The sequence below is a fragment of the Kwoniella bestiolae genome, chromosome 1 (assembly GCF_000512585.2).
Source record: "Kwoniella bestiolae CBS 10118 chromosome 1, complete sequence".
Classification (NCBI taxonomy): domain Eukaryota; kingdom Fungi; phylum Basidiomycota; class Tremellomycetes; order Tremellales; family Cryptococcaceae; genus Kwoniella; species Kwoniella bestiolae.
Genome location: NC_089241.1, coordinates 996,741 through 1,011,849, shown reverse-complemented (window position 1 = coordinate 1,011,849; position 15,109 = coordinate 996,741). Strand labels below are relative to the sequence as shown.

At 46.7% G+C, this 15,109-nt stretch overlaps 5 protein-coding genes across 5 annotated transcripts; 3 read left to right on the top strand and 2 right to left on the bottom strand.

Annotated features, from left to right (window-relative positions):
* Nucleotides 1-80: 80 nt before the first annotated feature.
* I302_100378 (uncharacterized protein) lies at nucleotides 81-2,735 on the top strand (the record flags this gene model as incomplete). The annotated part of the gene is made up of 11 exons (XM_019190397.1): nucleotides 81-146; nucleotides 243-273; nucleotides 441-505; nucleotides 560-648; nucleotides 716-788; nucleotides 857-1,108; nucleotides 1,187-1,469; nucleotides 1,529-1,673; nucleotides 1,728-2,023; nucleotides 2,112-2,314; nucleotides 2,379-2,735. 11 exons carry the CDS (start codon nucleotides 81-83, stop codon nucleotides 2,733-2,735), a joined length of 1,860 nt encoding a protein of 619 aa, XP_019047145.1.
* A 439-nt stretch (nucleotides 2,736-3,174) lies between these two features.
* On the bottom strand, nucleotides 3,175-3,845 carry I302_100377 (uncharacterized protein; the record flags this gene model as incomplete). Its single annotated transcript, XM_019190396.1, has 3 exons — nucleotides 3,175-3,507; nucleotides 3,575-3,648; nucleotides 3,749-3,845. 3 exons carry the CDS (start codon nucleotides 3,843-3,845, stop codon nucleotides 3,175-3,177), a joined length of 504 nt encoding a protein of 167 aa, XP_019047144.1.
* Nucleotides 3,846-4,229: 384 nt separating this feature from the next.
* Nucleotides 4,230-6,673, top strand: I302_100376 (uncharacterized protein; the record flags this gene model as incomplete). The annotated part of the gene is made up of 6 exons (XM_019190395.1): nucleotides 4,230-4,398; nucleotides 4,488-4,579; nucleotides 4,648-5,218; nucleotides 5,526-5,641; nucleotides 5,724-6,506; nucleotides 6,596-6,673. 6 exons carry the CDS (start codon nucleotides 4,230-4,232, stop codon nucleotides 6,671-6,673), a joined length of 1,809 nt encoding a protein of 602 aa, XP_019047143.1.
* A 454-nt stretch (nucleotides 6,674-7,127) lies between these two features.
* I302_100375 (uncharacterized protein) lies at nucleotides 7,128-8,682 on the top strand (the record flags this gene model as incomplete). Its single annotated transcript, XM_065869070.1, has 6 exons — nucleotides 7,128-7,310; nucleotides 7,608-7,684; nucleotides 7,763-7,795; nucleotides 7,866-7,903; nucleotides 8,036-8,354; nucleotides 8,487-8,682. The coding sequence occupies 6 exons, from the start codon at nucleotides 7,128-7,130 to the stop codon at nucleotides 8,680-8,682; spliced, it is 846 nt and encodes a 281-aa protein (XP_065725142.1).
* A 393-nt stretch (nucleotides 8,683-9,075) lies between these two features.
* Nucleotides 9,076-14,915, bottom strand: I302_100374 (uncharacterized protein; the record flags this gene model as incomplete). The annotated part of the gene is made up of 25 exons (XM_065869069.1): nucleotides 9,076-9,198; nucleotides 9,268-9,525; nucleotides 9,634-9,870; nucleotides 9,934-10,045; nucleotides 10,105-10,246; nucleotides 10,319-10,370; nucleotides 10,449-10,583; nucleotides 10,647-10,773; nucleotides 10,838-11,040; nucleotides 11,106-11,273; nucleotides 11,338-11,455; nucleotides 11,519-11,850; nucleotides 11,906-12,042; nucleotides 12,111-12,180; nucleotides 12,232-12,442; nucleotides 12,514-12,609; nucleotides 12,654-12,718; nucleotides 12,773-12,921; nucleotides 12,986-13,358; nucleotides 13,421-13,501; nucleotides 13,569-13,695; nucleotides 13,870-14,156; nucleotides 14,307-14,397; nucleotides 14,463-14,569; nucleotides 14,805-14,915. 25 exons carry the CDS (start codon nucleotides 14,913-14,915, stop codon nucleotides 9,076-9,078), a joined length of 3,912 nt encoding a protein of 1,303 aa, XP_065725141.1.
* Nucleotides 14,916-15,109: the final 194 nt, after the last annotated feature.

Here is a 15,109-nt window from a genome sequence, read left to right as displayed (position 1 = left end):
TCCGACTTTTTCTTTCTTTATTCTCATCATCGTATCATACGAGAAATACATCCACACAACAACAATCACAACAACCAACAATGTCAGGTACTATTGAATTTGCTCAATACGTCGTAGAACGATTGAAGCAGGCGGGCGTCAAACAAGTATGTGGTCCATCTCCATACCTCCCTTCCCTCATCGGCTTTCTACTTCTCTCAGCTCTTGCTTATGTGGGACGTCGCTGACACCTCTCTGTGCAGGTCTTTGGTCTTCCTGGAGACTTCAACCTTGGTAAGTCACCTTGGATCAAAAATATAGACTACAAATGAAGATCAATGAGCGGAAACTGACCATTGTTTGATCCTCGTTGGTGCTTTGCCTCTACAGAATGTAAGTCGTTCATTCAATTCTTAGCTCCACCAACTGGACATCAAGCTAAATTCCAGAACTTGTCGCAGGGCTCGACTACGTGGAAGCTGACCCAGATATCGAATGGGTTGGTAATGCCAACGAACTTAACGCTGTGAGTGGACTGCCTTGTGGAACGGTCGGATGGAGGCTCATTTGCAAGACTTAGGCATACGCAGCCGATGGATATGCCCGTGTGAAAGGTGGTTTGGCAGTCCTTGTCACCACATTCGGTGTAGGAGAGCTTTCAGCCCTATGGTGAGTAACTCCACCGCCTATCTGCACTGCGATCTGAGCATTCCGCTCACCTGTCAATCCATCATAGTGGTATTGCTGGTGCCCTCGCTGAGCGAGTCCCAGTCTTACACATCGTTGGGGCTCCAAGCACAAAACTCCAAGTGAGTTTCAGTCTCACCTATCTGAGCCAGCGCAGCTTGCTGACCCTGATGATCCTGCACACTCACAGTCCAAAGAATCCCTCTTGCACCACACCTTGAACCTTCCCGGGTCATTCACCACCTTCTCCACCATGTCTGCTCCCCTCTCATGCTCTCAGGCTTTACTCAACCAAATCCCTCCCAAGACCGATACCACCTGGACTGAGGCTTTCGACAAGACCTTGTCCGATGTTCTTGAACAATGTCGACCAGGTTATGTCGAGATTCCTACCGATGCTTTCCACGCCAAGGTATCAGCTGCAGGATTGAAGCAGCCACTTGTGAGTTCAGCTTCAAACATTGAAGCCGATTACAGCCACGCACAAAGAGATGTTTACAGTGGCTTATCTATTCCATAGCCCCACCCTCATTCTGCCCCTCCTCCTGAATCGGTTGCTGCCGCCGTCTCACCCCAAGAAACCCAGTCATCAGCTACATCATCTCTTGTCGCTGCTGCATCTACTACCGCTCCTGTCGTGGCACCCTCCGACGACGTCACTGCGCATGTAGTTGAGGAAATCACTCAAAGATTCAAGAAAGCCAAGAAGCCTGTCATTCTCGTGGATGCGTGTGCTGGAAGATTCGGTATGGCCGGTGAAGTCAGAAAACTGGTTGAGGGATGTGGCATCCGATTCTTCGAAAGTGAGTATGAGCGCGATTCCTTCAGGGAGGAAGGCGTTGTGCTAATAGCTATGTTACAGCCCCAATGGGTAAGAGTCTGCTCGATGAACACCACCCTCTCTTCGGAGGGTGTTACGCGGGTGCAAACTCTCTTCCTGCTGTAAGGGAGGAAGTCGAAGCTGCCGATTTTGTACTCTACGTCGGTGCCCTCAAGAGTGATTTCAAGTGAGTCGAGCGTCATGATGATGCGCGGGCACATCTGACAGTATATGACGATAGCTCCGGTTCATTCTCCGTCAACATCGATCCCAAGATAACCATCGAGCTCCACTCATTCACCACTACCATTGGATACGCCGCATACCCAACTACGGATATCCGACACGTGCTTCCAGACTTACTTCCAGCATTCCAAGAAGTAGTGCAATCTCGAGCCGCATCTCCTGTAGGAGGTGAGAACGTCGAGGAGAAAGTCAAAGCTGGAAGAGTCGAAAGTATTGTACCTGAGCCCAAAGGAAACGAAATCAAACATGAATGGCTTTGGCCCAGAGTCGGTAAATGGTTTGCTGATGATGGTGAGTCGCATCATCCCTTTCAGCTGCCCGATGCTTTATTCCATTCCATGGGCAGAGATAGCTGATGAACTTTTTGTTTATGACATAGACATCATCATCACTGAAACCGGTACATCGTCTTTCGGACTGACCAACGTTCTCCTACCATCTCACTCAACCTACATTGCCCAGATCCTTTGGGGATCGATCGGTTGGTCAGTCGGTGCTTGTCTTGGTGCTGCCATGGCTGCTCAAGAGGACGACAGGAACAGACGAACAGTCTTGTTCGTAGGTGATGGATCGTTGCAATTGGTGAGTTAGCGTTCAGGAGACATATGACCTAGTGCAGAAGCTTACCTCTGAAATGTACTCTTAGACCCTCCAAGAGATCGGTACGATGCTCAGAAGAGGAGTTCACCCATACCTCTTCGTACTGAACAATGACGGGTACGAGATCGAGCGACAGATTCACGGTGTGACTGCCAAATATAACGATATCCAGCTATACGACCATCAACTCCTCCTACCTTTCTTGGCCGGTAAGAACTGTCCTACACCATACCAATCCTACGCTATCAAGACTCCTACCGAGCTCAACGAGCTACTGGAGAGCGAGGAATTCAACAGACCCGACAAGTTGAGATTGATCGAGGTTTATATGCCTAGGGGTGATGCTCCTTCTGGATTGGTCAGTCAGGCCAAACTTACTGCTGAGGCTAATAGACAGCTCTAAGGGTGAAGGAAGGAAGAAGGAAAGAGATAAAAGTATAATTACATTGCAATAAACTTTAAACCAAGGATGTCATCGGAGATGTCTTACGAGTATATTCATATTCATATCGTTATTCATATATAGATGGGAAATAAAACGAAAATGAAAATGTAAATAGGACATTTGATTTGATTTGATAGTGCTTCGGATGAATCATGCATTCTAGTGCGTATATACAACATCTCTATGGTCCGTACATTGACTATGGTGACTAAAGTATCGTACGTATCCATAAGCTGGGAAGATAGCCATACATCTTAGGTTCGCAATCCCGTTCCGCAACTTTTGTAATACACAGAACAGGCCGTACCGATCCGGCCTAGCTCTCGTCGGTAAGATGCCTTTGTTTTTCGTTTTTCCCTATACCGTTAATGGCATTTTCGATATACCAACCACGAGGCTATTCATCAGGTATATCACTGGGTTTCTTTATCCCCTTCGAAATCTTGTAATAAACCACCGTACTATCAGGCGTAACGATAGAAGTGTATATCGTCTCTTTATCCAAGATTACCTCTTCCCCCTCTTCTTCCTCTTGTCCCCGAACAGGCTGCTGCTGCTGGTGTTGTTCGATTGTTGACCGCAGATCGTCCATCGTAGGTGCCATTTTCTCGAATGGCTGGGGTAGATCCCCGATGGAGAGGGTTGAGAGAGAGGTGAATATGGATTTGAGGGATGAGGGTTTCAGGGAGGTGCTATGGATTGGGAGGGGGATGACGGCTCGTAATGGGTCCTGAAGATGTATTATCATTCAATGAGTCCATAGTCGATGATCATACAGGCAGTATGGATATACTCACAGATTTGTTCTTATGTCCTACTAACGCTACCCATCCGCCCAACTCTATTATTCTAGTATCTATCCATCCTACGGCTATTCACAGACAGATGATTATCAGCACGATATCTCAAATGGTCTTGGTCAGATTTGCCACTGCGATGAGATAGGCTGGACGATCAGACGTCACACTCACACAATGTCAGGTCGTATATCGTCGTTAGTAGTGCACCTGCCTGTATAGGGTAACTGTCGAGGTATGGCAGGAGGAATGAAGGTGGGTTGATGGTCATTTCGGTGAAAAGTCCAGAGTATCAGGTATATATCTTGTAATGCGGCGGTGTGGTGGATCTGTTTTGGGAGGATTCTCTGTGAGAGTGCTATGAATGCGATGTGATGGGTATAGCAGTAATTAGTATTGTGATTGATGCGAAGAAGTCCACTTGGACAAGTCTTTCGGAGGTCACCCAAAATTCCAATAACAGATACGAGTAGTTCCCCTCCACTTGCAGTGTAAATCAGACTGTAATTGCTCCCCTCCTTTTACACCCCCTTCGTCTCACTCTACAAACCCCCGACCTACTCGTCTTTGTTTCCTTCCAACATCTTCCTATTTCATCTCACTTCACCTCACCTCACATCTTATCGCAATCACCCTCAATTTACCATCACACAAAATGGCAGAAGAAGAAGTAGACTGGGATGACGACTGGAGAGGAGCAGGTCAAGCTCAACTTGCCGGTACCGCTGAAAACGACATTGAGAATGGGAATGGACATGGAGATGACAATGGGAAACATGAAGATGATGTGATTTCCTTGGATGGCGCAGAGGTGGAGACTGAGGGTGAGTCCTTACATACCTTCCCCCGCAACCTCAGCCCTGCTTCCCAATTCGGTACGACCTGGAAGCTAACACGAGGTTCCTTTCGATAGTTGATATACCAGCGACCCGTAATAAAATCCCTCCAACCGGTCCGAGAGATCGTACAAAGCAGCCTTCAACCATTGAAGAAGGAACGAAGGATGTCCAGGCGAGTGCTCCTCCCTATCTGTGACTGAACGTCGCGGAACTGACATTGTCCAGGTGATACAGAATACAACCGAACAAACCACATCTACATCCACAGAGAACGGCGGTTCATCCCCCCTACCTCCCGGATGGACAGCAATAATGTCTAAATCCCACAATCGTCATTTCTTCTACCACAAGGAGACAAACACGACAGTATGGGAAAAACCATCTATCCCTGAGAACAAAGATCAACAAGAGGTTCAACCTAAATCACCTCCCCTCGTCAGTACAGAACCTGAACAAACTCAAACTACCACCATCACTACTTCTCAAGCACCAGCAGCAGCACCAGAGACCAGCAGTAGTAATAATGTCACTGCAGCCTATGCTACGCGCAAACAACCTCCCTCTGGACCTGCACGACGAGATCCCCCAAGGGAGCAACAGGGTGTACGTGGGATAGAGACTAAACCGCACTACGACAAGTATTGGAATCAACGAGATCACTCTACCTCTCAACCTCAAGATAGAAGACGACCTAGGGATACTTCTCCACCCCCACCTGCTGCTAGACCGGGCTATGATAGGGATTATAAGAGGTTCAAGGGGGATGATGAGAGACGATATGGTTCGGGACCTGGTGATTTTAGACGTAGGTTGATTCTTACATCGCTTGTGGAGCTAGATCCAGCAGTACCTTCTCCTTTTCGGTTCACATCTTCGACAAGTCGAGTGACATCGGTAGTCACCCTACTACACATCGTTTAGAATGCTGCTCATATGGGAGAAGATTTCTGTGGCTCTCCATGTGGTTTGGATACAAAAAATCTTGACGGACGATGCTACTCGGTGTCTCATTTTGCCCATCCCTCTGGAATTGCCGAAACAACTGTCTTAGAGTATCACAAGAACTATTAGCTTACTTTCGCCTCGACTTTCGGGTTACTCCCATCTCATAGGACAAGGACCACCATCCGATTCACGTGATTCAAGATCCGCTCAAGCACCATCTGGTCCAGCTGATGATCCTCGAACAAGACCGTACAACGGTGCCATCGTTCCACCTGTAATCAGAGTGAGCTAAAATTCAAGATCACCAATACCATACAAGGATTTCCAGTTCAGACGACTGACTTGAGTGGTATAATCATGATCAGTATCCTACTCGACCTCGATCTCCTCCCCCACCTTCTCGAGGAAGTTCTACACCGTACAACCCCCCACCTCCCGCGTCAAGGTACAGCAGAGACTCCAGACCTCCCCCTAGGGATAGAGACGACGGTTATTCAAGAGCACCTCCTCGACATGAACCTGCGCCATACCCTTCCAGGGGATCTCGTCCACCGCCCATCGACGAAGCTGAGATTGAACGAGCCAAAATTAGAGAAGAAGCTAGGAAGGCACAAGAGAAACTTGAATTCCTCAAACAGGCTGAAGCGAGGTTGGAAAGAGAGATGAGCGAGAAAAGACATGACCCTTTTTCTAGGGGTCCAGGTCCAAGGAGAGATGGTCCGCCTTCGTATGATAGTAGATCTGATCGAGGTCCGCCTTCATCGTATGACCAAGATAGGGATAGAAGGCCTTACACCTCCAGACCACCCGAACCATCAGGGTATGATCGAGAACCATCATATGCCAGTAGAGAGTACGATGATCGACCGCCTCCACCTCGAGGTGGATACGAAAGTAGACCGACCAGAGGTGGATATGGGTATGAGAGCAGACCCCCTGCTCCCCCCAGAGGTAACTCCCCACCTTTCGGTAGAGCCCGATCACCCCCTCCGACGAGATACGCCGATTCGAGAAGATCACCGCCGCCACCTTCTTTCGCATCTAGATTAGGTCCGAGACCAGGTAATGGTGATCGCGAGAGAGATTTGGCGAGGAGACTTGGACCAGGAGGAAGGAGAGGGAACGAATTGGCTGCTGAGCCTATGTCTGTGAGTGTGAATGTTTTTCAATGTCATGGTGGAGTGTATACATGTTAGAGAATGCATTGCTGATTGCTGTAATGGTGGTTGGATCATAGGATAGAAGACCTTCACCCCCTCCCCCGCCTTTCAGAGGTAATTCGGCAAGACCTCTAGCTGAGAGGATGTCGAGGTAGTGAGTGAGATGGGAAGGTAGATCTGCTGAAGACGCGGTAGAAGTGATTGGATGAGGGGTTGGAAATACGAATTGCATTGATGCGTACGAGAGGAAGGATAGATCCATTAGGTACATCATGCATTGAATGAACAGCATTGAATATACAGTGTTATATGACAGTAGGAGAATGAACGGGATCAATTTCTTTCTGATGTGTGTATACTACGCGTCTTCGGACCGTTCCATGGGAATTCCTCTCATCCATACCATATCATCTACTAGCAATCAATGGTTCATATAGACAGTACGAGCAAAGTGAGACAATAATAACGTAAACCCACCCACCCATACCCCTAATTCCTCTAGTACAGTACAATACAGTCCAAACACAATCAGTTCACCAACTGTGCTGATTATCACAAGAATCATACAAACTGTCCTCCTCCATCAGACTTCGGCCACTAAAAAACAAGATGTCAAACCCCATCTTACCCCTCTCTGGGCCCTCATCAAGCTCCATATACTCAAATGGAGGAGAGAGAGCCAAGTCGACCGATTGGAGTGCCCTCGGTGCGAATGTCGGGATGGGGATGGGAGAGGGGAGGAGGGGAGGATTACCTTTGGTGCTTAGACGATTGACCAAGTTTAGGAGTATGGTGAGTTCCGTCGAATCCGTTGTTGTACTTGATGGGAAAGATATCATGAGGAATGTTAGACTGAGGAGGTACTTCGTCGTGAGGGTGATTGTATGTGATATGGGGAGGGGCAGTCTTGTCGGGGAACGGGGAGTTAACAGGATTAGACAATGGGCTTGGACAGAGGGCTGCAAGAAAGATCTCTAGTAAAGAGTCTGTTGGCTTAACTGAAAAAGGCGAGGACTCATTAGAGGTGTATGATCGACCGAGTAACGGATTAGACAGAGTCGGAGCTGACTTGTGATTCCACTCGAATAGGACTTCGAGCTTGCTTTTTGGCAATTGACGTACCTGGTTGTAGCTCCTCGAAGGGTGTATAAGCAGACGTATCATCAGTGGGTACAATTCCCCCTCAAGGATCAAAGCCTATCTATCCATGCGTGTCATTGGCTGACTGGGTTGCATGTATATAGTAAACAAACGAAGAATCAATGGGCTCGAGACGAGTAAGTCAGCTAGTAAACCCAGTCCACAGCTAAGAGTCAGTGCTGATGGATATGTATCGTCGTGAAATAGCCCAGCAATGTTACTTCTCATCGCAGGATGTCTAGCTGGTAAGTCGAGTGTGTCAACTACAATTCTCGCCTCTGCCGTGCACTATCACGTCAACTTTGCTATTTCACATAACCGCCGTACAAATCCATCACATCAGAATCAGGATGAATTACTGACCCCCAACTTAACAGTAACATCAACAACCTGGTCCCTCCTCTACCACCTCCCCCCAACCCAAACAATCCTCATAATCCTCAAAATGATCTTCCGCGACTTTCTCCTATTCTCCCTCATAATTTCCACGATCCTCTACTTCATCTCCAACAAGCTCCTCCTCTCCTCCTCGTCCCAGCAATCCTCGATGATAGACGAGAACAAAGTGGAATTTGCCTACTCGTTCGACGTAGCTGTGAATTCGTTTTTCCCATTCTTCTTGACTGTTTATGTGGGGTTATTGCCTTTGGTAGCGCTGGTGGTTAGAGATAATTGGATTTGTCTCTGGGTGGGCAAGTGAGTTTTAACCCTCCATCTTTCTCTGAACTTCTTGTAAATACTTTCTATACGCACAGCCCACCTTGAGAGACAACTTCTATTCTATCCAAAGGGCACGACATAAACTGATCTTCTCTCCGCCTGTGACAGCACAATCTTCCTGATAGCCTCTGTACAATACATCTACGTGACCTACCTAGGCTACGTGGCCTTACCATTCATCGCACGTTCCGAACTACTCTTATCACCTTTGTTACCTCTATTCGGCGGATACCTCCTGAGTTTACTGGGATTCAACATTGCTAAATTCACTTTGGAATTTTACTTTGGTCAGTCGTGGAAGTGATCGTGGTGGGGAGTATAAGTTGGAGGATGATGACCTCAAGTGAGATGGTCATGGGAGAGAATCATCCCATCATTCGAGGTGAGAACGAACGACGGAATATCAAGTGGATAGGACTGTCAATCGATCAAGTAGTATAAACCCAACCGATGCAATAGACAGAATGCAAACATCTAATATATGTATATATATTTCACATGACGGTTCATACATGAAAATGAAATGACAGCGAATAAATCCTATAGACATACCAAGGTACCACTACTGAGAGCAAATACGAAATCCCGAAAATGCTATAATACAACGATGATGAATTAACTTAACTTCCTGCTAATCTTCTCCGGGCCATCACATGGGCTGATTGACTTGGGCCGATGACTTTTGATCCCTAGCGGATCACTCGTCCAAATCAGTCAACTCCGACTCATCGCTCTCGACCCCACCCTCATCTTCACTCTGTCTCTTGGGTCTGACCTTCTTGACTTTCTTCTTACCAGCTACAGCCCGTTTGGCTTTGGTCTATATAGATGAAGTGTATCAGTAAATCTGAAACCGAAACATGATAAACCTCCAACAGGATAAACCCACCTTTGCTCCTCTCCTCCCACCTCTACCCAAAAGATCTTCACCCTCCTCACCTTCTTCAACACCGTCATCCTCCTCCTCCTCTTCTTCCTCACTTCCACTCTCATCTTCCTCATCTTCCTCATCTTCCTCATCCTCATCCTCGTCGTCATCACTCTCTTCGATCCTTCTTCTCTTACTTGGTGTTTTCTTGGTTCTGGTGAATGTGGCTTTTCGCTTGGTACTGCCATTGCCAGTAGGTGAAGTATTCTCGACTTTTCTCTGCACATATCAACAACAGAATCATTAACACACTACCCTTATCCCATGTTTCTCGATCGTTCAGAGTCGGAACAGCTAGCAATCATCTATCACAGGAACAAAACTCACAGAAGGTTGCGTCACAGGATTAACGTTCCTCCTTCCCAGTCCCCTCGCCCAATTCCTCATTTCTTCGCTTAGATACTGTGTCCGCTGTACCTTCTGTTTCTCCTCGGGATTATCAGCATGATGGAAGATATCTTTGGGCCACCTGAATTGTCCAGGATAGATGGGTATCGGCCAAGCATGTTTGTCAGATCGGTTCCTTATAATTAATTGGGCCAGTTCAGCCAAGGTATATAATGGCTATAGTGAATTCAATATCAGTATCAGCATCTATCGAACAGTGATATAGGATCATATATTCACTTTACTATTACCGCCAATCCTATCTCTCAGACCTTTTATTCCCTGCGCGATAGCATACAATAACCCGATGTTATCCCGATTAGCCACGCAATCAAGGTACATCTCAATAAAGCTATTTCAAAACACTTATATTAGCTGTCATTGCCAATTGGCTCGCTCTCGTCAACTGACCTAGCCATATCCTTCAGATTCTGTTGATCTGCGATACCCTCTTCTCCACCTTGTTCTGGTTCCGTCCAGTGCAGATCAGGATGATGAGCTAGGAAGTGAAGTAATCTCGCCAAGGGTAATTCGATCCTTTCTATCTTTTCAGCTACAGATTATCTAGACGTCAGCTTCGTGAACAACAAGAGTGCTCATTGCCGAAAAGCTGGATCAGACTCACTCGTAGGGAAATTCGTACAGGCCGCAACGATTCTGTGCATGATTTGACGACCCTATGCACCACATCCATCATCAGCTGATTCTTCCACGCGGCAACGTATTCTACAGTTGATTCGACAAGTCCCACTCACCGCCAGGATATTCTCCTTCTCAGGATCCATAGCAATCATTACAGGCGTGAGGTTCCACCTGGGCGATAATCGTTGAGTAGGTAAGACTTTGTTGAGTTTGAGAAGGTACAAATGTCGAACCATATAACAAGCATCCTGCGATACCATATCATAATCAGCTTACTGAGCCTGTCTTGCCAAAGTAAGCTGTAGACTCACTTGAATGACACCGACAACAACATCAAATTGAGTTTGTCTTGCAATGGCCCTATCGTACACTTTCGCGTTGGACAATTTCAGTAGACAAGTACTGGCTCTCAATCGCAGATGGCATCTCGCATATCCACTACAGCAAAAGGTCCAATCAGCTCATTGATCCTACAAACACAGAGACAGATAGGATTACTTACCCTTCTTTCGTATTCTCGTTGACCATCCCATCATTGACTAGGATAGTGACCAACAAAGATAAAACTGGTTTCAAGATCTTTTCCGCCTCTTCATCTCGAGCGAAAGCGAGACATCGATGAGTGAGGAACTTCAGTCCCATTATCTTGGCTCGATCGAGCGGTTCGAGATTCTCCTCTTCGGTCCACTCATCGCCGCTTTCAACCTGGATCAAGTCATGCACGTCAGTCATTGCAGATCACGTTGATCGCGGGGTGGAAGACTACTCACATCGGCGGATGGGGACGGAGCCAGCATGATCTCGTTCATGATGAAGCCCATAATCTCGTCACTCTTCGGTTGAGTAGCTTGAGGTTTAGCCAAGGCAATTTCCGTTAAAGCTCGGAGATGTGTAAGAAGTTTGATTTCGTCTGTCTTCTTGAAGCCTTTGACAATGCTCTTTGTCATACCATTCCATCAGCTCTAACCGAGGACCGAACATCTTGGCTGAATTGCTACTCACATTGACAAGATTTTCACAAGCTTGAGGTTCTTTGCATCTCGCCAGAAATCGCGCAGCGAACTTGGCTTGTCTCTGCGTACCTTCAAGAGCGATAGTGGTAGCTCGTTCGACCGGTCGGCTGTCAACTCAATTCAATCAATTAAATTCCTGAGGTGAGCATTTGAAGCACGATAACACTGACTGTTCAGCAGGACACACTTCCGGGTGGATCTTGCAAACTGCCGATAAAGCTTGTAAAGACAATTCCACTAATTTCTCGTTCTTCTTGTCCATCATCGCTACAACCAATTGTCCCGTGTGGTTCTTGAACATTGGGGCGCCTTCTTTGGCCAATATGGCTAATATCTTTACAGCAGCGGATGACGAAGCTTCTGATTCAGGTTTGGATATGCGTCGTATGAGCGGTGGAATTGAAGATTGATTGACTATATTCCATGCTGATATGTCAAGGAGGGAGGTCATAGTCTCAGTGAGCTCGTCATGGCCTTGATGCACTCTTCGAAGTAGCTCGTTCTGCAATAAGCTATGTGAGCGTTGTGCAGCCGGACGAGAAGTGCATGAAACTTACTCTAGCTTTGACGATGTTGGCGAGATTCGAGTGTACATCCACACAAGTTTTGTAAAGCTTGAACAGTTTTGCTTCATTGGCTGCTGCGAAGGCATGAAGATCTTTCTTCGCCTTATCGACATCGCCGAAATAAGATCCTGTAGGAATCGATCGTCATTGGTCAGTGTTGTGCTCACCAGCAATCAACAAAGCTGTAACTACTTACTAGCCATAGCATTGATGATAAAGTCCAGTCTCGCTTTAGCGTCTTGACCACCATCAGCGATGACGCCGCCCTGCATCGCAAGTCAGCTTGCTATCAATCTCTTCCCAAAGACCAAACTCACGTTGTAGTCTTCACAAGCCTCTGAAAAAGCTATGAAAGGTAGACCTCCCCTAGCAAACTCCTGCAAACCAGTTACTTTTCGTAAAGCCATAAGCGCATCATCGTTGAATCTAGCAGTGACGAAGATCAATCGATCCACCCATGCTTGTTCGTCATCTGGTTCTTTAGGAAGTGGGAGGATGGAATTCTTGAAGATTGATGTGAGTTGCCATCTGAAGGGATAACGCACATCAGCCAACTCCTCTCATGAGGGTTAAGATATTGAGGGTTAAGATACACTTACCTCGACTCGAGACTGGTCCCCCCTCGACATGTGCTAAGAAGGATGGCTTCAGGTATCCAAGCGAACTGCTTGATAGCATCGGCGTTGTTCGATTCACTATACGCTGTATCAGTATCTTACCAGTGACCAAGCCAACTTACATTTCTGAATACGCCAAATTCCATAGTTTGGCCAAAGCGTTTGCTGCTTCCAATCGCACCGAGGACTAAAAGTGGTACATGTGAGCTAGAGAAAGCAAAGAATTGGAGGGCTAACTTACCTTCTTATCGCCCATCCTTCCGCCTACAGCTTGTAATGTTCGCAAGGAGATATGGTGCAACGCTGTCTCGTAATCCAATGATCCAATAATTTTACATACGGCCGCTCGGATTTTCTCATCGGAATCTTCTATTCTGTCCACCAAATTACCTGCATGATGGAAAAAAGTCAGCTGAGGGAGATGACAGAAACCATATAGCGACAGCTGACTCACCTTGTAATTCCATTCGTACTTCAGGATGATTGACTAATACAGATCTAGTAGCTTCTACCCAAGCCAATCTGACGGATAGGGCTTTATCCACTTTCCTTCCCAACCACGCTCTCCAAGCTGAGGGATACTTCCTAGCTGGATCTTCAGCTCCAGGACGTTGAGCGAATATTCGACCTAGCGTCTTGACCGATAATTGACGTAATCTATCTTCATCTCGTACTTTCAAATTATCTTCCAGTAAAGGAATGACGTTGAGAAGTAAATCAGGACAGTATTTGTATATGGTGAGAAGAAGTTCATGTGATTCGGTAAAGATCTTCACATCGTTATTGGAAGGGTCACGCCCATGTTCAGTTTGGATTTCGGAGAAATGCTATTATACTATTATCAGCTATCTTGTACTGTTCGAAGGGTACGACGAAGCTGTCTACTTACCGCATAGATTGGTCGTTTCAACCTGTCTGCTACTTGGTTGCATACATCGACTGTAAGCTGGAACGAGAGGACATCGGGTCTCTGCGCATGTCGCTCAAGTAAGCTGTGCTCCATCAACCTTCAAGGGGAGCAAGGGGAGAGAACTTACCGATGCGTAGTTCTCGAATTGACTGATTATACAATCCATCACGCCCTGAGGTATTTGATTGCATTCTTCGATGAGCGAGACGAGGATATCCCGAAGGTGTCGAATGAGGGTCTTATTCATATCAGGTCTACGCGGATGTGGAATGTCAGTAACCTGTGTCGGGTAAACTAGAGGGCGATTATTCCCTCTCTTCCTGACATTGCCTTCTCAACATCTTAATCTAAAACGACTTCCATGCCATTCAGACCAAAGGCTTTCCTTCCTCCACCACCCATTACTCGCTTCAGGCATATGCACTCACCTGATAATCTCCATAAATCCCGTAAAGAACCCTTCCATCAACGAGTCCCCATCCGGCACATCGCAAACGAGCGCAACACTCTTGATCGTAGCCAAACTCTCGATCAAATGATAATATTCCGTATAATATGGTATATCAGTGACTCTCTGCGTCTGGGTCTGTGTTTGTTGGGAAGGCTGATTATCTAGTATGTTGGACTTATTCCTATTGATTTGTAGGGGTTGGGTGGACGACGTGTTGAGTTTGAGATTCTGGGTTAGCTGGTGGAGGAAGAAGGCGAATATGTCCTATGAGGGGTGATGGTTAGCTCAGAGGAAGGATGGGGAGATCACAGCGCGAGGTGAGTGGAATAAGGTAGGCTTCTCCATCCCACAGTATGTGTAGATTGAGCAAGAACGGAAGGGAAGGAAAGACAGTCATGAGTTCTCCCAACTTACTCTCAACTGGGATTCAGAATAAGGAGCATCAGGAGCATACAGCCTCAACAGATCGGCCAAACAGCATGCTGCGTATGCTCTGACTCCTCGACTAGTCATAGTCTATCAGCTTATCTTTCCGTCTTTCGAATTAAGAGAATGGGACAATGAGCTCACTCTTTATGATGCAGGATTGTATCTTTGATCAATGGACTTCTGACGGGATGAAGTGATTCGATGTCTACTCCTTCCTGTTCTAGTGTTGCCAGCTTCTGGTGTAGTGTCTATTAGAAGTATATATACGTGTCAATGTCACCCGTTTCCTCACGATCAATCTCATCCTGGCAAGAGCTACCACATCAGAGAACCTCTTCTTCCTTCCTCTTCCTCTTCCTCTTCCTCGGCATCTAGGTGATCTTGTGCTTGATGCAATACACCATCCTTATCCCTCTCGTTATACCATAGCACAACTCTCAATCCATCCGAGTTACCATACAGGCAGTAGATTGATTAACCCACCTTTATCTTCTTCAACAGCACATCGGTAGTTTCCCTCTTCCCCTTCTGGAGGAGCGGTCCCTTGAAATCCAACTTGACCAACGGCTGCTTCAGTTCTGATGCTCTAGGCATAATGATTTGGTCTGATGCCTCTCTCTGAGAGGTCTAGTCGGAGCAGGGTCAGGTGAAGATTGAGCAAAGACGGTGAGTAGGCTGCGAATGATGAAGATATTGATGAAGAGGAAGAAGCAGTAAGATTGTGATCGGGTTGACATCACCTTTTCATCATGTTCCTCTTTACGACGCGTCCTTCCCTTCCATATGCG